This window comes from Mobula birostris, chromosome 6 (assembly GCF_030028105.1).
Source record: "Mobula birostris isolate sMobBir1 chromosome 6, sMobBir1.hap1, whole genome shotgun sequence".
Taxonomy (NCBI): Eukaryota; Metazoa; Chordata; class Chondrichthyes; order Myliobatiformes; family Myliobatidae; genus Mobula; species Mobula birostris.
In genome coordinates this window covers 17,982,621-18,006,524 of record NC_092375.1, presented here as the reverse complement: position 1 = coordinate 18,006,524, position 23,904 = coordinate 17,982,621, and the positions used below count along the sequence as shown (strand labels likewise).

The 23,904-nt window shown below is 38.9% G+C and overlaps 1 protein-coding gene across 7 annotated transcripts in view; it reads left to right on the top strand.

Annotated features, from left to right (window-relative positions):
- itsn1 (intersectin 1 (SH3 domain protein)) overlaps positions 1-23,904 on the top strand; it is a 234,291-nt gene that overhangs the window by 105,252 nt on the left and 105,135 nt on the right. For all 7 annotated transcript variants that reach the window (XR_011886265.1, XM_072259915.1, XM_072259914.1 and 4 more), the window contains 5 exons: positions 1,991-2,208; positions 5,550-5,671; positions 10,304-10,536; positions 12,274-12,433; positions 14,507-14,712. Coding sequence is in view for 6 of the 7 variants with exons in the window: in XM_072259915.1 (XP_072116016.1) it covers positions 1,991-2,208; positions 5,550-5,671; positions 10,304-10,536; positions 12,274-12,433; positions 14,507-14,712 (939 nt within the window). In the remaining variant the exon portion in view is untranslated. The remainder of the gene's footprint in view (positions 1-1,990; positions 2,209-5,549; positions 5,672-10,303; positions 10,537-12,273; positions 12,434-14,506; positions 14,713-23,904) is intronic.

The window sequence follows — 23,904 nt, the reverse complement described above, 5'->3', positions numbered from 1 at the left end:
GTCAGTCCTCAAAATGTAATCTTTAAATTTCTGAGGAGCACAAATTTGTGGCACTGATAACTAGTTATCTCATCTTTTATTTATTTATTCAGAGATACAGCACAGAATAGGCCCCTCTGGTCCTTCTAGCCGTACCGATCAAAATCCCTAATCACAGGACAATTCACAATAACCAATTAATCTACCCAGTATCTCTTTAGACTGTGAGAGGAGGACCCAGAGAAAACCCACACATTCCATGGGGAGGATGTACAGGGATTCCTTACAGCAGATGCTGGGATTGAACTCCAAATTCTGACGCCCCAAGCTGTAATAGTGTCGCGCTAACCCCTACGCTACTTTGTGCTTCTGTTTATGTAGTACTTAATCTAAAATTAACCCCAATTGTTACTTCCATATTTCTTTCAATCTTGCAATACCCAAGTGGTCTTAAAAGGATCCATTGGTCATGGCCTAAATCACAGTTTTGCATCCATTTTCAAACCGCACTCTCCTTTGTTCTAATGTCATTTGTGCTCACTGACAACCCTGGTAGCATGCTAACAAAAAGGAAAATTCACCATTGCATTATCTATGATTTTTTAAAAAACATTTTGTTATGTTCCACAATAAATTATAGATGTCATTTTATTAATATAGGAGATGAGGTTTTTGTCCATGATCCTCCCCATTTGCATTGTTACGTAAGTGAACAGAAGGTGATTAGATTGATGAGTTAACTTCATATAATCGAACTGCAACTTTGAGCATTTGAATATTCAGTCCCATACAAATCAATCAGTACAAGATTGAGCTTCAAAATTAAGTAACTTTTCATACACTAATGCAATCTTCAACAAGCTTGTTTCCTTCCTTAATTTGTCTAGCACTGTTCCCAACTTGCATTTATTGCAATGACTGAGCCCATCTTTTGCTGCATTTTTATATGCAAGTTATACAGAGCAGATTAATTTGAAAGAAACTCTGGGGAGCGTTGTGAGGCATAAAAATTTCCTGATCCAAAACATTGTCTAAATCAAATGACTATTTTCAATTACTTGCTTTGCTCAATCTTTCTAATTGCCACCATTTGTACAGTGATGTTATTTAATTCATGTTATTTTACCAGTGACTGAATCATCTTGCTGCCTATAGAAGTGAGTGGAGGGCAGGGAGTCTACTTTATCCAGAGCATTAACACAACGCAAGACCATAAGACATGGAAGCAGAATTCGACCATTCAGTCCATTAAATCTGCTCTGCCATTCCATCTTGGCTGATTTATTATCCCTCTCAACCCAATTCTCCTGTTTTCTCCCTGTAACCTTTGATATGCCTACTAATCAAGAATTTATCAACCTCCGTTTTAAATATACCCAATGACTTTGCTTCCACAGCTGTCTGTGGCAATGAATTTCACAGATTCACCACCCTATAGTTGAAGAAATTCTTCCTCTTCCCTGTTATAAAGGTGATGTCCTTGTATTCTGGGTCCTCTGGTCCCAGACTCTCCACAATAGGAAACACTCTGTTCATCTCCACTCTATCTAGGCCTTCCAATATTTGGTAAGTTTCAATGAGATTTACCCCTCATTCTTCTAAACTCTAGCAGAGTACAGTACCAGAACCATCAAACACTCCTCATATATTAACCCTTTCATTTTTTGGGATCATAGGGGTAGCAGCCAATTAGGTGTCTGTCCCCAAATTGCAAAAAGTTGCCTATTAAAAAGAAAAATCATTGAAATTAGATTAACATCTACAGCAAGAGAACAAGTACTATTTTGTCGGATGACAACAAACTGTTAAATGTGCAGTTGCGACAAAGAAATTATATAAGGCAGGGGATTAAGATTGCATTCTAAATCACAGGTGAATTTCTTTTTACCCCAAAATGACTTGACAAGTACAAAAATTATCTCATTACTTTTGATTACTTCTAATTTTCTCTCATTGTTTGCATGTCTTTTTTCCCTCATAGTGGAGAACTGACAATTTGTAATTTGCTTAGATCTGCACAGGAACGTGACAAACTTTGGCAGGAACAAGTGCAAAAAGATGAAGAAGAACGGCTAAGAAACCTGCAGCAAGAGGAGAATCGAAGGCGGGAGGAATTGCTACAAAAGCAAGAACCAGAGGAAAAAAGCAAGCAAGATGTATTAAACAAAGTGTTTCAACAGCATCTGGAGCCATCAAAGAAACAGTCTCCAAGTGGATGGCCTACACCAGGTAATAATGTCTGATTATTTGGACTTTTTTTTTTAAAAACCCGGTTTATTTTTATATATTACCTCTGGTTGTGACAATTTTACTGTGTTATTGGGAAAATACTGCTCAAGTATAATTTTTTGACATGGCGCATGTGGCAAGTATTGAAAATTTACAAAATTGCAAATTATATGCAAATTCAGAAATTGCATTGCAACCGTTAGAAACATGGGAAGTCAAATGGATTTAAACTCACAAGGCATTTCAAAGTTCAAGTTCAAACTAAATTTATTATCAAAGTATATATATGTCACGGTATTCAACCCTCAGATTAGTTTTCTTGCAGACATACTCAGTAAAAAAAAAACATTTATTCATTTTGAAATACTTTTCTACATGTAGTTATATTTGTTAATTGTTTGGACAGGCAGAAGGAAAGAGTAAATTCTCAAATCACTCCAGAGCGGTTTGTATCCAGTTTTGAAACTTTGGTGTGATGATAAACAAGGAGGCAAAAATGCACAGAATTACTTCCCTAATCTATAATGCTCACACTGTTACATGTTCCAGATAAAACCTTAACAATGAGCTATAGAACGATGATAGACAGTGGGGAGCAAGTCATCTGTGGAGTTTGTTCTTCATCTGATGCTCATTTTTGCCAGCTGTGCACTTTGGGAATGGAAATGTTACCCTTTCTGATTCAGCTGCTTCATTTGTGATGTTGACTGCCGTACTTGCTCGGATTGGCAATCGTATTGGGACGTGTTCATCGAAGTGTGCCACTTTTACATCTAAGCGTCTTCATAATGTTCATTCTGTTTCTGGATTAAGCCTAAAACAAGGACAGCACCTGAATTATTTTAGAACTATTGCCCATCAGCTAGAACGTTACACTTGATTAGGCATCTTTTAATAAATTATTGATAACTACTGTTGTGATGAAGATAATTATCCAGCTTTACATGGATATGGCATCATTTCCACATGACTGAGTACATATCAGTTTTAAACTTTATTTAATTTGATTCTGAGGGGCAGCTTGACTTAAAATAAGTCTGACTATTACTTCAACCCTTTGCTTTTGCTGTGCCCAGAGATACAGCTTTAATATGCTTTATAGCAAACTGATTAATTGGACGCTGGATCCATGATGTGATGGATAATGGAAGGGAGACCTCTGTTGGAATTGGCCATTTTTTTTCTTTTTTAACTTGATGCTTACAGGTTCATTTTTTGTCTCTACTTTGTAATAGTGAGGGTTGGAGTGTTTGGTGTTTATTGAATCTATTGATAATTGCTGCAATTCTAGACTGAATGGTAGAACTATAGTATCATGTTCTGGTTCCTTAACTATGTTGTAATCCTTTGATTTTATTATATACAGTGCAGGTGACACATGACATTTTAATCTCTCTTCCTAGAGTATGCTAGCACTCTTCATGTTTCCATACTTACCAGTCTTAATAGCCAAATAATCGTTAGATGAAAAAAGAGCAGTGGTGATTTCAGTGTCCACTACAACTTTGTGTTCTGCATCTTAATTTGAGTTTATTCCACCTGTTGAGCACAATCATTTCTCCACATGCTGAAGGATACTTGTATTGACATAATGTGTTACCCTTTGTGCAGTTGAATATTTTGATATAGGCAATTTAAAGCTAGTTACTTATAGTGTATACCTTCAGCCGTTGCAGATTTAGTTCAGTGTTTGTATCCTTTAAGACTCTATTGCCTTTTCATTTGTGGTTCTCAACTTGTTTAAGTCGCCAATGAAACAGCACAATGGTGTAGTAGCTGTTTCCCATTGTGACAATTGGGAGTTGTATATTTGAGTAAGCTAATAATACTAGGTTGAAGGAAAATCTGAGTGTCAGTAACTATTGGACTGTCATTTAAATAAAAACCCTGCTTCCTTCATGGAAGGACGTGTTTCAACTCTTGGTAACCTTGTTAACTCTATCTTGTCCACTTTGTATTATTATGCATTTGATGCATAATAAATCAGAAATCTCTCTGTGTGTTCTGCATAGAAGAGTAACTCATCAGTTTGATCTTGATTGAGCCAAAACCTCAAAGCTTCATGGAGGCTGTCTTTTAAACCACATATCACTGTACCATGATCTCCTTGGATGGATCCTGAAAGTGAATCATAAGAATTTCAATGATGAAGATGTCTGACCAGATAGACACATACTTCTACAAATATAAGGGCAATCATAATTAGTCTAATGAGATAATTGTTGCAGTGATGCATGTTCTAATAAATGTAGATTTAAATGGAAGATGGTAATAACGTACCTCAAATTCCTGAAGTGAGTTACGAGTTAACCTGTTCTGATGGTACGTGTTGAGGACTGTTAACTCTTGGAAGTGTGTTCCCAGCAGTTAAGTTCACTTAAACAGGAACAGGTGATAAAGATTGTGGTCTGAGGTCTAACCTAAAGAATACTCATTGTATTGAACAGTTTAATGTTGTGGAATTGAGCAATAGAATATTTTCCCAGATGGAAACTTGTGTTAATCATCTACATACAGTACTTCAAAAGAACAGTTGTGCAAAATGGTGATTTGATTGTTATTGCAGTGTTTGTCTTTCTGGTTTGGCACATTGCCCAGTTACTGCAAAATCTGCATTTATATAAAATTTCCATTCTTGTTCTGTTTTTGTATTTCTAGAGGTTAATAGATATTTTTAAGAGTAAAAAGAGAAGGAACTATAATTAAGAACTGATTGTTTCAACTAGTCATTAGCTTCTGAAAGGGCTGATTAAAGCAGAAGATTTATCTATAGTGAACATTCGGACAAGTTTCAAAAATTAAGGGAGGCTTAATGAATGCAAAGTGAAATCTTAAGTTCACATGAGATGCTTATATGGTTTCACTTAAGCTCCATATAGGATTATGTTTGTGCAAAGAGACAGACCTGTAAAGAGACCTGTAATCTTAAAATCCAAGAAATGCTATTTTTTAAGATCTATAAGCTGGCAATTTCTCTGAAATTATTTTCTGGATTTGTTTTTCTATAAGAAGTTAAACCTCTTGCTGATAAATGTCAGGGGCACTGAAGGAGGTTTTTGTCTTAATGCTGAACTTAGCATTGCTCACTTCAAGAAGGTCAAGAAGAAATTTTGGTACTTTCAACAGATGGTTAACTATGATATTGTATGGGAAGTCCAAGACCAAAATCTTGCCCACAGTTTTTAACAAATTGAATTCCTTCAACCATGTTTGTGCATCAGTTTAGATTTTTTTAAAATCATTTTTGTGCCATGGTAAACTCAAAATCAGTATGTTTTGTACATGTTAGTTTTTGCTTGTGAGTTTTTTGAAGTAAATTTCTCTTTTCTCCCTCTCAACAGAAAAATCTACTTCTGTAAATACTGATCAAGATGGTGTGAAAGTTGTATATTATAAAGCGTTGTATCCTTTTGAAGCTAGGAGCCACGATGAACTTACCATTCACCCTGGGAATATCATAATGGTAAACATTCTGTCTTTGTCTTGTCAATAACTTTGTGATTTGAGGTGCTTTCAAAATAAGAAAAGGAGATGAATTGCCCACTTCTGGACCTTGAACATTTTAACTTTCACTATTTAAAATCTGTTCTTGTAAAACCTGTGTTAGATTTGAAAGCATGTCACGCTAGTAACAGGAGAGCTGAAAGTATGTTTTAAGAATGATTTGTTCTATAATTCTGTCTAGCATATCTCATTCAAATAAGCAGTAGCCCAGACATCACTTCACTTTTAAAGTAATCTGAAGGCCTGGCCTATTAGTCTAAAAACCCCTCCTTTTCCCACTGCAGCATCTAAGGAATGTAATTTAAATTTAAGTAAATTAAAATAATTCTGAAATAAGCAGCTATTTTCCACAGAAATGCTAGAAAAAATCCGTCCTTTTCAGCAAATGTTCTTGTCTCATTTTGTGCTGTGCAGAGTTATTCTTAAGTGGTTAGTACTTACCTGGTCTCTGAAAGGATCTGCCTTTCTTCATTTGTACAGAAATCAATGACGTTTGTGGGGAATGCCTTCACCCAGTGGGCTTCAGTGAATGAAGGGGGCTAACCATCATTTTTGTGGCTAATATCAAGAGACAATATTGTATTTCTCTAGCCAGTAATATTAAATTCCTGTGATTAATTTTTATTTCAAAATGCCTTGAAGCATTTAAAAGCTTAAATTATTTCAGTAAAATTCTATTTAATTCTGTAATGGAAATCAGAGATTCTATTAAAGGTACCTAATGTTTGTATGGCATATTATTAAACTTCTAACATTTAGAATACTTGTAAAATGTTATGCCATAAAAGGAAAAAGTACAAAAATGTACTCTTGTATTTTTGAGTAACAAAATATTGCATAATCCACCTCTAAACTTCCAAGCATGATTTGATAAATTATTTATTTGAAAATGCGTTAAATAGATGAACACATCCATTTGTCTCCATCTTCTGTTGAAAACCATAACATACTTCGATAGGACAAAAGCTTTTAAATTCAGTAAGACCCCTTCTCTTTACAGTACTTTGATTGTATGATCATTTGTTGATAACTCTGAAGTAGAGCATTTTCAATAGTGATATCATTCTCCTTTGTTGTATTGGTTGATCATTGAGTTTTCAACAGTGTAAAATTATACTGTAACCAAAGATGCCATCAATTCTTGATCTTTTGTGTCCCAGGCCAGTACAGATCTTAGCTTAAATCTTTCACTGCTCAGATTATTATTTTTTCAGTTGTACAATTTGAACCAAGTTTGGATCTCAGAGTTTAGTAACTATGCTATTTTGCCACACTGAAAAATGCTGTAGTATATATGTGTATCCCTTCAATGGACACACACAATGCTGGAGGAACTCAGCAGGGTAGGCAGCATCTTTGGAAAAGAGTAAACAGTTGATATTTTGGGCCGAGACCCTTCATCTGGACTGGTCTAAGTGTATCCCTTGTTCTTTTCAGAATGTCTGAAGCTGCTTTGCAGCCATTGAAATGTAACTTTTTAAGTGCAGTCATTGTTATAATGCAGGAAACTTGGCAGACAGTTAATGTAGTGATAATATAATGGCCAGATAATCTTCCTTATGATGTTGGTTATGTGATAAATATTGACCAGGATACTCAGTACAATTCCACTGCTCCTTTATTCTCCCATTGCATTTTGTGCATTCATTGCAAAAGCGATGGGATTGTGGTTTAGCATGTATCTCGATGACAAAATGTGTGGCGCTCTAAGTAGAGTGTCAGCTTGAATTTTTGTACCGAGGTTTTAAAAGTGAGGCTTGACTCTGGGCTTTCTTTCTGAATGGAAGAGTTCCAACATCTGACTCATAACTGGCACGATATTATTGAAAGAAAATGTAAATTGAAAGGTCAGTTGGTATCTTTACATATTTTGTATTTGTTCCTGTTTCATTTTACAAATTCATGTAAATATCAATGTATTGAATAAAAAAAATAGCCTCCAGCTTTTGTACCTTTCATTTTAGACAGTTGAAAGCATTTTGAAATCCTGATTTTTTTTTTTAATACTAATGAGTTTTTGTAACCTTTGTTTTACTTCCCTTTTCACTTTCCTGTTGGAGGTTAAAGGGGAATGGGTAAGTGAGCACCAGTGTTATTAGAGATTCTGCATTTCCATTTGTTGTGTATACTTGTATATATTTCCCATTTTTGATCTGTGAAGGAGTGTTACAAAATAATTAGTTCATTATGGCGTCATCACACTTTATGGTTTAGGGACTCTTCTAGGTTTTATGAATTTCAATTCTGAAATTCCATCTTATTCTGTGATTCCACAAATGCATTCTTCAGTTTGTAATGCATTCCGTAGTTGCTGCTTTGTTTGTGCAAGAAAATACCAAGTACATAGTAAATATGTGCATCTGAGATTAAAGATAAAATCTATTAATTTGTTTGAACTGGAAATAATAGGCAGCTGTTCAATTGATAGAATCACGTACAGTATCATTCCATTTGTACTCTGTGGGAAGAGGTGAGATTCCTTACTATTTTTAGAACTGATGACTGAAAAATAACGCCAAGATAAATTTGAACTGTCACAAATTATTTGTAATGTTATATGAAGATCTAATAATGGAAGTAGTTGTGGTGACTTTCATATTTTATCTCTTAGATATTAACTGTCTTCAGGCTGGACCTTATACAGTTGTATAGGAAGCTGGTGAGACTATACAGAAAAATTACAGGTAGTTTTGGGACAGCATACAATAGGAAGGATGTGATTGGGTGGAGACTGTAGAGTGGGCACAGAAAAGGTTCACAAGGACGAGTGTGTTTGAGAATGAAGGAGGCCATTCAGCGACCTTATTGAAGTTTATAAATTATGAGGAGCAGGGACAAGCTAGAGGTCAGTCTTTTATCCAGGGCAAAGCAATATAAAACTATTGAGAGCTTAGGTTTCAGGTGAGAAGGGAAATATTTAAAAGGAACCTGAAAAGCAAGGTTTCCCACACGAGGTTGTGGTATGTGGAACATGCTGTCAAAGAAAGCGATAGAGGTGGGCACGATTACAATATTTAAGACATTTGGTCAGGTTCATTGATAGAAAATGTTTACCAGGAAATGCCCAAATGCAGGCAAATAGGGCTACCTCAGGAGCTTGCTCGGTTAGCATGGATGAGCTGGTCTAAAGGCCCTGTTTCTATGCTGTATAATTCTGTGACATCATATATTGGAAAATAATATTGAAATTCAGTTTAACTCATATTCTGCAGCTGTTAATGTATTGATATTTCTGATAGATGAAGGTTTCATCCCTTAATGGTAGAATATTCAAAAATGTTGAAATAGTGCACGTACACAAAACTTCTGACCTTGTTTTGAAAGGTACCTCATCATGTACCTTTCAAAATTGGACTATTTTATTTTGATCACTCGTGCATTCCCACATACTGCATGAAGGTGTTGTAACTTGTGCCGTGGATTGTTTCAGGCTATAATTTTGGCTGAACAGAATTTTCCATCATTCAGTGTTCTGCATCATTGTTGGAAAATGAGAATTTGGGGATTCCAAATTGAAATCACTTTAGTTGTAGTTCTTAATTGACTAACAATTACATGCCTCAGCTTGCTTGCATTGATTCTAACTAGACAGAATCAGGTTTATTATCACTGTCTTATATGAAATTTGTTGTTTTGTGACAGCAGTTCAGTGCAATACACAAAATTATTTAAAATTACAAAGTAAATAGTTCAAAACGTGGGATGGTAGGGTGGAGACGCGTCTTTCCAAAGGAAGTGAGGGTGCTTCTTCCCTCTGCTAGTCTGCAGGTCACACTGATCATGGTCATGTGACATGTGAAGCCATGGGAGCAGTTGGTGCATATCACAAGTGCTGGTTATGCAACCACTGATGCCAGGCAGACAGTCTCTGAACAGTATTGATAATGGCTGGGTCCCCTATCTTGTAAAGACACTGCCCAGAAGAAGGCAATGGCAAACCACTTCTGCAGAAAAATTTGCCAGGAATGATCACGGTCACCATGATCGCGTATGTCATACGACACAGCACATAGTGATGATGATGAGTATGTTTAAAAAAAAAAGAAGAAAGAAAAGAAAAATGTAGTAATGTTCATGGATTAATTGAACATTCATGAATCTGATGGCAGAGGAGAAAAAGTTGTTCCTAAATCTTTGAGAATGGGTCTTCAGTACCCTGTACCACCTCCGTGATGGTAGTTTGAGAAGAGAGCATATCCCGGATGGCAAGGGTCTTTTCTGGATGTTGCCACCTTGAGGCACATCCTCTTGAAGATGTCCTTGATGGTGGGGAGGGTTGTGCTCATGGTGGAGCTGGCTGAGTCACAAACCCCTGATGCTTTCCACTATACCTCTAGAAAGTTATAAGAGTCTATGACATATGCTAGCTGTAATGTATAAGAGATGAAACAAATACCCTTTCTCATTTTATGGATTCTGAAATATTTGTAGTTTGGATAGAAGTATTTTTTATTTAAAAGATGGGCAATTATTATGAGTAGACAAAATTTTAATTGAAGATTAGGGTTTGTGGGTCAGTTTTCTTTGCAAATTTAACAACCTTTGAAGGGAGTAGCTTTCAATTAAATTCTCTTAATGTACTTTGTGCTAGGTGGATGAAAGTCAGACTGGAGAACCTGGATGGCTTGGAGGTGAATTGAAAGGAAAAACTGGATGGTTTCCTGCTAATTATGCGGAGAAGATTCTGGAGAGTGAATTGCCACCGGCTTTACAACAAGGAACAAGACTTACTGCAAAGATTGCTCCTCATACTGTGATTTCTGGTGTTGCACAACCGATGGCTGAGACGGCCACATCCTCCAACTGGGCAGATTTTAGCTCTACGTAAGCGCAAGTGTACACTCACAGACAGTGGTTGTATCTGAGGCCACTCTTATTTGATATTTTATCAGAGCTTTCTCCTGAATTGAAAATACATCATGATTAAGCGTAAATAAAATAATAGTTTGATGTCAAAAGAATTCTCTTCAACTAACTTTTTTAGGGAAAGTGTAATATTGCTCTGATATCTTGCTCTACCATCTCTGCATACTTGCGGGGTTGTAATTCCAAAGAAACATGCACTCAGTCAAGTGGATTAAGTTTAATGTGCAACTGTAACCCGACGTATGAGATCCAGAATGTTTTTATTTTTAATTGCTAATTAGCCCTATTTTTGTTCAAAGTCAAAGTTGAATCTATTGTCATGCACAATTACATGAGTGCAGTGAAAAATTTGCATGCGGCAGTACCACAGGCACATAGGAATTCACGTTCTTACAAGTATTCACGAGAAAAGCACATTGAAAATAAATAATGCTCAATTTTTTTTTACAAGAAAGAACATGATTAGAACAAAGGTCCGGTTGTCAATGTTCAGAAATTCTGCAACCAACCTGACTAAATAGTGTTAAACTGTCAGAATTTAATTTTTCATAACCTGAACTATCTTGAAGGTAAGATTTTATAGTGACTGGAGAGGGAAGTGGTTAAGGTCCAAGCACCTAAGCAAGGAGAGGATAAGCATTTTTCCTTGGTGTTAGAAAATCAAAAACAAAGTTGAAGGAGGCTGATAGAAATAGATGACAGTGGTTTGTTGTAACTGTGGATAAGAGAATTTTGACGGAGGTGGAGAGAATTCAAGAGGATTCTGAACTTGGAAAGAGAAGAGAGAAATCAAGCTGAGACAGGTTGAAGCTCCAAAGCATATGGCACACGATATTCAGTGGCCATTTTATTAGGTACACCTGTATACCTACTCGTTAATGCAAATATCTAATGAACAAATCATGTTAAACATGCAGGTGTGGTCAAGAGGTTCAGTTGTTCAGACCAAACATCTGAATAAGGAAGAAATGTGAATTTGACTGGAATAATTGTTTAAATAGGAGTAAATCAGATACAGATTGTTAGGTTTGAGTATCTCAGAAACTGCTGATCTCCTGGGATTTTCATGCACAACAATCTGTAGAGTTTACAGAGAATAAAAAGCCATCCAATGAGTGGCATTTCTGTGTGTAAAAACACCTTGTTAATGAGAAAGGTCAGAAGACAATAGCTAGACTTGTTCAAGCTGACAGGAAGGTGACAGTAACTCAAATGACCACGCATTACAACAGTGGCGTGCGGTAGTACATCTCTGAATGCACATGAAATGGATGGGTTACAGCAGAAGACCACAAACATACTCTCAGAGGCTATTTTACTAGGTGCCTCCTGTACCTAATAAAGTGGCCACTGAATGTATATTAAGCCATTCAATAAAGAGACTGGAATATTTGAGAAACCTAGCTTGCTTTTTGTGAGTTACAAGATCTGGGGTCATACAAGAACAACATAGTGAAAAACAAGTGTGTGTGTCACGGTTGATTTAAGGGTGCTCTAAAAAAAGAAGACATACCATATTGGGAGGAAAATGTTGCCATGGCAGCAGTTTGTGCAGCGCAGATGTCACTATGCAGCCATGTGTTAGATTATTAAGTACTTTTCAACCAAGTTCTCATATCCAAGCACAAAATTTCAGAATTTTTGCCTATAAAAGATAAATAACAAAGCCACTTTTAAACTGATTTTTTTCTTCAGATGGCCGACAACAGGCACCGAAAAACCAGAGAATGACAATTGGGATGCTTGGGCGATGCAGCCTTCACTTACTGTCCCTAGTGCAGGTCAGCCACGTCAGCGGTCGGCCTTCACCCCTGCTACTGTGTCTGGGTCATCTCCATCACCCGTGCTGGGCCAGGTGGGTAATAAATGCACTTCATCACATCCATTGAATTAACATAGCTTGGTGAGATTTAGGTTTGTGCATTATGACTTTTGTTTTATCCGGTGTGTGAATACAAGGACAAGTTGTATCATTGAAATGACTTTGGGTAGTTTGAATTTAGTTCTGTTATCTTGTTGATTCATATATTAGACTGAAAAAATGTGAAAGAATCATCCTTCAACAAGGTGAAGGGTCTCATCCTGAAACGCCTACTGTGTCGTCTTTTCCATAGATGCTGCCTGACCTGCTGTGTTCCTCCAGCATTTTGTGTGTGTTGGTTAGATTTCCAGTATCTGCAGGTTTTCTCTTGTTAGTGAAAGAAACACCCACCAGGTGGAGCAGTAACATGGAATTCAAAGCAAATTTATTATCAAAGTACATGTATGTCACCATATATAACCCTGAGATTAATTTTCCTGTGGGCGTACTCAAATAAATCTATAGAATAGAAGCTGTAACAGGACCAATGAAAGATCAGCCAGAGTGCAGAAGACCACAAACTCTTCAAAAGCAAATACAAATAAATGGCAATAAATAACAAGAACATGAGACAATGCGATGAAGAGTCCTTAAAGTGAGATCATTGATTGTAGGAACGTTTTAATGATGGGCCAAGTGAGTGTAGTTATCGCCTTTTATTCAAGAGCCTGATGGTTGAGGGGTAGTAATAATTACATTATTTACAAATATGCATATTCTTCAAGTCAAAATTTCACCACATATGTAGATGATATTAAACCTGAGTCTGATTCTGAAATCATCCATTAGGAAAAGTCACCAAGTAATGAGTATCAAAGGAAGCTCAAAGTAGTATTAGACCAAAGAAAAGGTGTTGCACAGGAATACTGGGCAAATTTCAATCAAGGAAAGATAAGAAATTGATAAGGCAAGGGAAATGAATGACTAGCCAAACAAGAAACCTAGTAGCAGACTAAGAACTGATGTAGATACATGAAAAAGGAAAAAACAATAGCTTCATTATTACAGGTTATTTCAAAGAAAAACAAGTTGCTATAGGAACATAGCAAGTAAGGCTGCATCTTCAGAGAAAAATGGACGGTTGGCATTACAAGTTGAGTGGACCAGAAGCATTGACAATGCATTTCCCTCTACGGATGCTGCCTGACCTGCTGAGCTCCTCCAGCTCCTCCTGCTGAGGGGCTCAGCAGGTCAGGCAGCATCCGTGAAGGGAAATGCATTGTGTTCCAGCATCTGCAGTCTCACACAACCTCTCATAGTCCCATAACTCATCCTCCACAGTCATGAAAACTCACCTGCTTTCTGAGGATACTGAAGAGAGATGGTCGATGCACACACACACGTGTCCTCCTGCAGATGTGCAATAGAGAGCATCCTAACGTGCTGCGTCACTGTGTAGTGCAGAAACTGCACAGCAGTGGACTACAGAGCTCTACAATAAGTAGTTTAAACTGCCCAATGTATCACTGGCATCAGCCTAACCTGCCATCAAGGACATGTATAGAGCAAGGTGTGTGGAAAGGGCCAGCAGTATCATGAAGGGTCCCATCCCCATCAGGGCAAAGGCTTTTCAGCATCCACGCCAGGACCACCAGATTCAGGTGGTGGGGAACTGCTGATCACACCACCAACCCCCACCCCACTGCCACTGCATACACATTACCTGACATCTTTTTACAATTTATCCATATTGCAGTTACTTGTATGTTGTTTTATAGGATTGCTTTTACACTTTTTTATTGTTTTCATTGTTTTCTTCATGCTTATTGTATTTTTTTATGCTGCTTTGGATCCAGAGTAGCAATCAATTTGTTCTTCTTTATACTCGTGTACTGGAAAATGACAATAAACTATCTTGAATCTTGAGCTTTGGTGTGCTCTGATCTGTCAATTTAATACTGATAAGCTTCACTCATTTTATCCAAAACATTGAATATTTAGACAAATTAAATACATTCCCTTTTGTGATGTACTTAGTTGTTATCTTTGCTCAGTGAGATCCTTTGACTGTTAAGGATTTTAATGCATCCCAATGCTCCATCTATCTTCCTTTGAATTATATCACAGGGAGAGAAGGTTGAAGGGCTACAAGCTCAAGCTTTATATCCTTGGCGAGCAAAGAAGGACAATCACCTCAACTTCAATAAAAATGACATCATCACTGTTCTGGAGCAACAAGATATGTGGTGGTTTGGAGAAGTTCATGGACAAAAGGGCTGGTTCCCCAAATCCTATGTGAAGCTTATTTCAGGACCTGTAAGGAAATCTGTAAGGTATGCTTGCTTAAATACTTACTTTAACATATTTGTTTTGTTGTAACAGTTCCTCTTCTCTGATACCAAATGAGATATATATTGGTGGGTGTGAGGTCACACCAACTTTCACTTTTGCCTAAAAGCTTGGCTATAATTGGGAGCTTTTGCTTTCTGTAGCAATAGCTGGCATACCACTATTCACTGGGCTAACAACTAGATGAGATGATGATCTCGTCATCTACTGGGTAACTTTAGTTTCAGATTTTTTTTTCAGTTTGGAGGTCTACTATTTAGGTATTGTGATTAGTCTGATCTTTCATTTCTAGCATTCCCTTTCTCCGTAATAACATTTACAAAACTCAAAGTTTTTCAAATATTGAACACAAAATATGATGATAAACTGAACATCATTGGCCAGAGGAGATGGGTAACAATAAAAATTAACTAGCTTCTAACAGTAGGTTTATGAGTAAAATGGCATAAATAAAACCTATTTTTCTTCAACGGTGATCCCTTTGTGATTGTTCAGTATTGTATCATAATTAAAACAATTGACTTTTCGATGGGTCTGTAAGCTAATTATTAGATAATAATATGGTGATACAGCAATACATATTTGAAGTAGTCTTCCTTCTTTAGATGGAAGATATGTTGCTTTTTTTCCTTTCCTAACTGTATCTTGCTCTTATTCAGTTGTGTCCTTGCCTGATAACATGAAAATTTGCAGATAATTTGTAATTCAATATCAAATAGGTAGCCTGTTAAACTCTGACATGGGGAAAAAACAGATTCATTTGTGAAAACGATGTCAAAAGATTAATTAAGTGGTGTGAAATGAATGAACTGAATATGCTGCTAACAGTCAGCAGGTCAGTCAGCATCTGTGGAAGACAAAAGGGTGAACGTTTTCAGATCGATGACCTTTCACCTTCAGAGCAAAAGACCGTATTCATTGTCTTTTGCTTTTAGTTAGCTAGCATACTTACCCTTGCCTACCCGAGCTTAGAAAAAGAGTCGTAACATTGGTGAGAATTGGAGGGCTGCTGAAACCTGATGAACAAGTACATGTCAAGGCTATCTAACTTAGAGATCCATTCATGCTGCGGTTGCATTTTAGGTAAAGCAGTATTATTGGTAGTGAAAACCCAGATGACTTCACCTAAACTTTAGAAACTCTATGTTTAATATTTAGATTTTTCTTGGGCATTTCATTTCATCAAGGATTTTATTTTTAAGAATAGAGTTTCTTTCGAATTCAAATAACAAAATCCAACCCCTGTTCAAATTAAAATTGAGAATGGATCCATAGGTAGAGCTTAAAAAGAAAATACTGCTAAAGCTGCATGTTTTCCAGAAACAATAAACAAACTGACCACTCTGCACTCAAAAAAACTAGGATTTCTGTGAAAATAGCAAATTTTATCATTTGTATCATTTTAAAAAATTGTATAATTTTTTAATGCATGTATTTCTAAATGGCAATAAACGAAGACTGAGTGTCACCATAATCTAATCTAAAAAAAAATTGATGCAATTGGCACAGTGCCCTGAACACTGTCAGAATTAGCTTTAATATCACTGGCATATGTTGTGAAATTTGTTGTTGTGCAGCAGCAGTATATTGTAGAAACATAGAAAACCTACAGCACAATACAGGCCCTTCGGCCTACAAACTTGTGCCAAGCATGTCCCTACCTTAGAAATGTTTTGGGTTACCCATAGCCCTCTATTTTTCTAAGCTCCATGCAATACAAAATAAAAACTGAATTACAGTAATTATATGTAAAACTAAATTAAATAAGTAGTGCAAAAACAGGGGGAAAAGTAGTGAGATAGTGTTTATAGGTTCAGTGTCTATTTGGAAATCTGATGGCAGAGGGGAAGATGCTGTTCCTAAATCATTAAGTGTCTGCCTTCAGGCTCTTATACCACCTTCCTAATTGTAGCAATGAGAAAAAGTCATGTCCTGGGTGATTGGGGTCCTTAATGATGGATGCCGCCTTTTGGAGGTGTCACTCCTTGAAGATGGCCTAGATGCTGGGGAGGCTAGTGCCCACAATGGAGCTGACTGAGTTTACAACTTTCTGCAGCTTATTTCAATCCCGTGCGGTGCCCTCCCCCCATACCAGATAGGGATGCAGCCAGTTAGGATGCTCTCCACTGTACATCTGTAGAAATTTGCGAGTGTCTTTGGTGACATACCAAGTCTCCTCAAACTCATAATATAGCTGCTGCTGTTCCTTTTTTGTAACTGCTTCGATATGTTGGGTCCAGGATAGATCCTCGGAGATATTGACACCCAAAATTTGAAAATGCTCACTCTTTCCACTTCAGATCCCGCAATGAGGACTGGTGTATGTTCCCTCATCGTACCCTTTCTGAAGTCCATAATGAGTTCTTCGATCTTACTGACATTGGGTGCAAGGTTGTAGCAGTGACATCACTGAACTAGCTGATATATCTCACTCCTGGTGATATCCCACAATTGGTGGGAAGATGGCGGTGTGACGCAGCTCGCAGCGGCCACTCCGGTGGTGATGTCTGTTATTTGTCAAGTAGGGTGCTGTGCACAATCCTGATTTGATGGAGACGGACGTGAGAGCATCGAGGAACATCTGGTGAAACTTCTGAAATACTTTGCTGCTGCTACTACTGTGTGGTCCAGAATCTCTGGAGGAGAAGGCCCCAACTCCTCGGCTTTGCTTCTTGCTCGGCGGGCGGGGTCGAAGTGCTCGGCAGAGGATGGTGCTCAGGGAGGCTGTGTCGGAGGAGCTAGTTGGAGGCTCGAAGTTTTCGGACAGACTCAGAGTCTGCTGAGGTCGGGTGCTTCCAATGGTGCTGCATCGGCGAGTTGGTGGCGCTTGGAGGTTCGTGGTGGGGAGAGTTCCTCCCTTCTGCCGCCTGCGTGAGATGATGAGGCTTTCGGGACTTCGAGACTTTTTTTTACTGTGCCCATGGTCTGCTGTTTATCAAATTATGGTGTTGCTTTGTACTGTCGTAACTATATGTTATAATTATGTAGTTTTGTCACTTTTAGTCTTGGTTTGTCCTGTGTTTTCTTGTGATATCAATCTAGAGGAACGTTGTATCATTTTTTTAATGCATGCATTTCTAAATGACAATAAACAAGAACTGAACTGTAAGCCTTCTCATCACCATCTGAAATTCTGCCAACAATAGTTGTCATTGCTAAATTTATATATGGTATTTGAGCTCTGCCTAACCACGCAGTCATGGGAGTAGAAAGAGTAGAGCAGTGGGCTAAGCACACATCCTTGAGATGCGCCAGTGTTGATTATCAGCGAGTTTGAAAATAAATAACAAAGTTTAATGCACTTTCAAATTCCAGGGGTTTACAGGCAAGTTATTTTGCAGCACACTTTCAGTTGTGTTCATATCATCATTGCAACTAAAAGCAATTTATTCAAATTAACACAAAGGTTTGGTTAACCTTGGGTTTGCCTAGCTTGGATGAAAGCAGGTTTATTTTTGCTTGAAACTATATTTCTATTTGTGTGAAAATCCTAAATACAAAATCGATTGAGAGTGCCACAGTGGTAAACTGGTTTATTATTATCACTGTACTGAGGTAGAGTGAAAAAACTTCATTTTGCATACCATTCATACGTCTTATTTCTTAGCCATAAGACCATATTATATAGGAGCAGAATTAGGCCCTTCGAGACTGCTCTGCTATTTCATTATGGCTGATCCAATTTTCATCTCAGCCCCAATCTCCTGCCTTCTTCCCGCATCCCTTCATGCCCTGACCAGACAAGAATCTATCAACCTTTGCCTTAAATGTACATAAAGACTTTGCCTCCACAGCTGCCTGTGGCAAAGAATTCCACAGATTCACCACTCTCTGGCTAAAGAAATTCCTCTTCATCTTCATTCTTAAAGGGTGCCCCTCTATTCTTTGGGTGTCCTTTAGTCTTAGATTCTCCCACCATTGAAAATGTCCTCTGCCAATCCGCTCTATCCAGGCCTTTCAGCATTCGATAGGTTTCAATTAGGTCACCCCTCATTCTTCTGAATTCCAGTCAGTACAGGCCCAGAGTCATCAAACACTCTTCATATGAAAAGCACTCAATCCTGGAACCATGTTCATGAACCTTCTTTGAACCTTCCCCAGTTTCATCACATTCTTTTTAAGATCAGAGGCCCAAAACTGCTCACAATACAACAAGTGAGGCCTCACCAGTGCTTTTTAAATTCTCAGCACTACATCTTGCTTTGAAATTCTGGTCCTCTTGAAATGAATGGTAACATTGCATTTACCTTCCTCACCACAGACTCAAGCTGCAAATTAACCTTTAAGGAATCCTGCACAAGGTCTCCGAAGTCCTTTGCGCCTCAGTTTTTTTGAATTTTTTTCTCCATTTAGAAAATAGTCTACCCTTTAATTTGTTCTACCAAAGTACATGACCATATACTTCCCGACACTGTATTCCATCTGCCACTTCTTTGCCCATTCTCCTAATCTGTCCAAGTCTTTCTGTAGCCTCTGTATGGACAGGAAAGGAATGGAGGGTTATGGGCTGAGTGCAGGTCGGTGGGACTAGGCGAGAGTAAGAGTTAGGCACGGAGTAGAAGAGCCAAGATAGCCTGTTTCCGTGCTGTAATTGTTATAAGACTACCTGCCCCTCTGTCTCTCTTCATATTGTCTGCAAACTTTGCAACAAAGCCACCAACTGCATCATTCAAATCACTGACATATAACGTAAAAAGGATCAGCCCCAACGCAGACCCCTTTGGAATACTACAAGTTACCGCCAACAGACTAGAAAATGCTCCCTTTATTCCAACACTTTGCTGCCTGCCAATCAGCCACTGCTTTATCTATGCTGGAATCTTTCCTAAAATACCATGGGCTCATAGTTTGTTAAGCAGCCTCATGTGTGGCACCTTGTCAAATGCCTTCTGGAAATCCAAGTACCTAACATCAGCCAATTCTTCTTTATCTATCCTGCTTGTTATTTCTTCAAAGTATTCCAACAGATTTGTCAGGCAAGATTTTTCCCTTGAAGAAGCCATGCTGACTACAGTCTAGTCCATCATAACAACAGTGCATTGAGGTAGTACAAGGGAAAACACTAGAATGCAGAATATTGTGTTACAGAGAATATGCAACGCAGGTTAACAGTAAAATACTACTACTACATCGACTCAGGCCTTGGGGTAAGGTACAAGGTTATAACAAGGTAGATTATGAGGTCATAATCTGTCCTGCCGAAAGGTTTCGGCCTGAAACATTGATGGTACTTTTTTCTATAGATGCTGCCTTGGCTGCTGAGTTCCGGCATTTTGTATGTGTCACTTGGATTTCCAGCATCTGCAGATTTTTGCTTGCTTATGAGGTCAGGAGTCCATTTTAGAGTCATAGAGCTATGGCCCAATGAGTCCATGCTGACTACAGTGTTCACCCAGGTGGTTCCAATTTCCTGCTGTTGGCCCATATCACTCTCCATATACTTATCCAAATATTACTTCAATGATCCTACTGTACCTACCTCAACCACCTCTTATGACAGCCCATTCCATGTGCGATTTTATTGTGCCAGGGGACTGGTATGAAAACGCATACCACCTGGCTCAAGGAGAACATGATAGAAATATGTGCTTTCATTTGTTTGTATCATCTCCCCGATGGGAAGGGGCAGAAGAGGGAGTAGATGGGGCCTTTTATTATATTGGCTTCTTTATCAAGGCATCGCTAAGTGTAGTCAGAGTCCATGGTTGGGAGGCTGGTTTCCTTAATGTGCACTGCTCTCTGCAGTTCCTTATGGTCTACCGGTTGCCTTACCCAAGTTGTAATGCATCCGGATATGTTGCTTTCTAGTGCATCAATAGAAGTTGATGAGGGTCAAAGGGGGCATGCCAAATTTCTTCAGCCTCCTAAAGGGTGCTTGAAGGAAGGGAAAAGTTCCAGAAAGGTACTGAGAAAACTTAAGCAATTAAAACATATGATTTCTGGGTTACTACAGACTAGTTTGATTAAAATGCGCAGCGGAGTTCCACGAATAGTGTAATAGTTTACATCTGATCTTGAACAAGAACAGATGCTGAAGGTTTTGCATTTCCCTTCAGGGAAGGGAACTCACAGAACTACATATGAGTTTGTTAGCTGAAGCCTGAGAGCAGGTTATCCAATCTTCTTGGTGATTACTGTGGCTACAAATCTTTAAGGAAAGGAGAGACCAAAACACACAGAAGTATGGACGGAAGAACAATGAACAAAGCTCTAAGTGGAAAAGTTTTATAGACTTTGTTTAATTTTTAATTAATCTTGTATTTTAAAAAGTTTTTCTAAAACTTGTAGAAAATGAGTTATTGAAGTGGAATTCTGCTTCACTGGAGTCATGGTCAAATTGCATGGAAACAGACTTTTCTGCCCAATTGGTCCATGCTAATCAAGATTCCCATCTGAGCTACTCCAATCTGCCCACAATTAGCCGGATCCTTCTGGACCTTTCCTATCCATATAACTGTCCAAGTGTTATGGATTTACTTGCTTAAATCACTTCCTCATTCCATATCTATCTATATACTACTAAAACTCTCCTGCTTTATTTGTCTGTTTGTGACCTCCAATTAGTGCAAACGGTGCATTACAGCGGCACTATTTTTGGCTAAATCAACTTAAAATGCACTAACTTACAGAATGCAGGCAAAGTTCAGGGTTATATATTCGTATAAAATTGCTCGCTCGCCAAAATCAACAGCCCCGCTTTCAGCAGAGAGCCGATGTCAGCTGTGATGGAAACCGCGACGCGATACCACGACGCATGCGCACGGCCAGCCTCAGCAGCGACACCAACTGGAGCAAAGGGGCAGAGCAGCTCTATTTTCGAGCGGTCACATTCTGCAAATCACCATCAGCATGTGCAGGATTGGGACAGATCTAACTGCCACCCATCAATAAGAGGTAATTAAATCTTATTGTAATGACGTACTTCGAGACACCCATTAGACCCTTTGCTACAGTCAAAGGACAGCGGTGACTATATCATGTCCATTTAGGAGAGCGCCAACCACATCATCAAGAATAATCAGCATCCTGGAGGCTTTGCTGTTACTGCTTCGTATCTTCTAGCCAGCATTAGCGTAAAAAAATATGATCAGCCTAATTATGCTGCGTGGAAAGAGAAAGGGGGACATTTATGGTCAAGAGATGATGCCAAATGTCGTCGGGAAGCGGCAAGGAGAGGGAGAGAACAAGAATCGAATGAGGCCTGGGCCGCACAACTCCAGGATCAAAGAGTCAGGACAAAAAGGATGAGAGAAGAAGAGACACGGGAGGAGAGGCATGTACATCTCCAAAATGACAACAACTGGCATAGAAGGAGGAGAGAGGAAGAGACAAAGGAGCTGAGAAATGCACGTCTCCAGGATCAGAGACAAAGAACAAACAGCAGAAGAGATGAAGAGACGGGGGATGAATGAGCTGCATGTCTCCAGAATGACAAAAATCAGGCACAGGAGGTGGAGAGAGGAAGAGACAAAGGAGCAGAGAAATGCACGTCTCCAAGATCAGAGACACAGAATAATAGCAGAAGAGATGAAGAGACGGCAGATGAAAGGACTGCATGTCTCCAGAATAGAACATAGAACAGTACAGCACAGTACAGGCCCTTCGGCCCACAATGTTGTGTCGACCCTTAAACCCTGCCTCGTATATAACCCCCCCCCCTTAAATTCCTCCATATACCTGTCTAGTAGTATCTTAAATTTCACTAGTGTATCTGCCTCCACCACTGACTCAGGCAGTGCATTCCATGCACCAACCACTCTCTGAGTAAAAACCCTTCCTCTTAATATCCCCCTTGAACTTCCCACCCCTTACCTTAAAGCCATGTCCTCTTGTATTGAGCAGTGGTGCCCTGGTGAAGAGGTGCTGGCTGTCCACTCTATCTATTCCTCTTAATATCTTGTATACCTCTATCATGTCTCCTCTCATCCTCCTTCTCTCCAGAAAGTAAAGTCCTAGCTCCCTTAATCTCTGATCAAAATGCATACCCTCTAAACCAGGCAACATCCTGGTAAATCTCCTCTGTACCCTTTCCAATGCTTCCACATCCTTCCTATAGTGAGGCGACCAGAACTGGACACAGTACTCCAAGTGTGGCCTAACCAGAGTTTTATAGAGCTGCATCATACCCTGCGACTCTTAAACTCTATCCCTCGACTTATGAAAGCTAACATCCCATAAGCTTTCTTAACTACCCTATCTACCTGTGAGGCAACTTTCAGAGATCTGTGGATGTGTACTGTGACCAAGTTATCAGAAGATTGATGCCGATAAGAGGACAATGGGGGAACATTCAGAAATGTTAATGAGAGACGAGAGAGATTAACGAAAAGGAGACACAGTTCCGAGTATTGTCAGAGACCGGTTGCTTTGAACCTGAACTGTTTGAAGTTTGATGGACAGGCGACACCCCAGCAGGAGGATAAAAGGAACAGGTTCGCTAAGGCAAGCGACACACCACGAGATAACAAGACCCTGGAAGTGCGGTGTGCTCCCACAAGTTGGTGGCAGTTTTGGAGGTCTGGTCGCGGGACCAACCATAGACACACAGGGTGAGACGGTACGATCGGCGGGAACCTGGTGTGTGTGTCCGCCCTTGCCTGGGTGCCGGGTTCACCGCAGAAGAACGATTGTATCCGGAATGGAGGGGTCACAGTCGGTGACCTCAGAAGACATTAAAAAGGGCTCGCGCCGAAAGCTAACTGCGAGGAATATCAAAGGTCTGTTGAATTCGATTTGAATATCAGCATTCGCTCTCTCTCTGTTTCTCCCCAACCGCACAACAGCGATTACTGCGAACTGAACTCTGTGTCACTTGAGACTGATCCTTTTACCCCTAGACTGCAATAGAGCTTGATGGATTCCTATCATCCTAGTTCTGTGTAAATGTGTGTTTTATCATTGCTAACCTATTGCATTTATATCCTTACGTTTAGAGTACTGTGTTACTTATTTCTTTAATAAAACTTTCTTAGTTCCAGTAATCCAGACTCCAACTAAGTGGTCCATTTCTGCTGGTTTGGCAACCCAGTTACGGGGTACGTACCAGTACCCCCAGATCCCTCTGCTTCTCCACACTTCCAAGTATCCTGCCATTTACTTTGTACTCTGCCTTGGAGTTTGTCTTTCCAAAGTGTACCACCTCACACTTCTCTGGGTTGAACTCCATCTGCAACTTC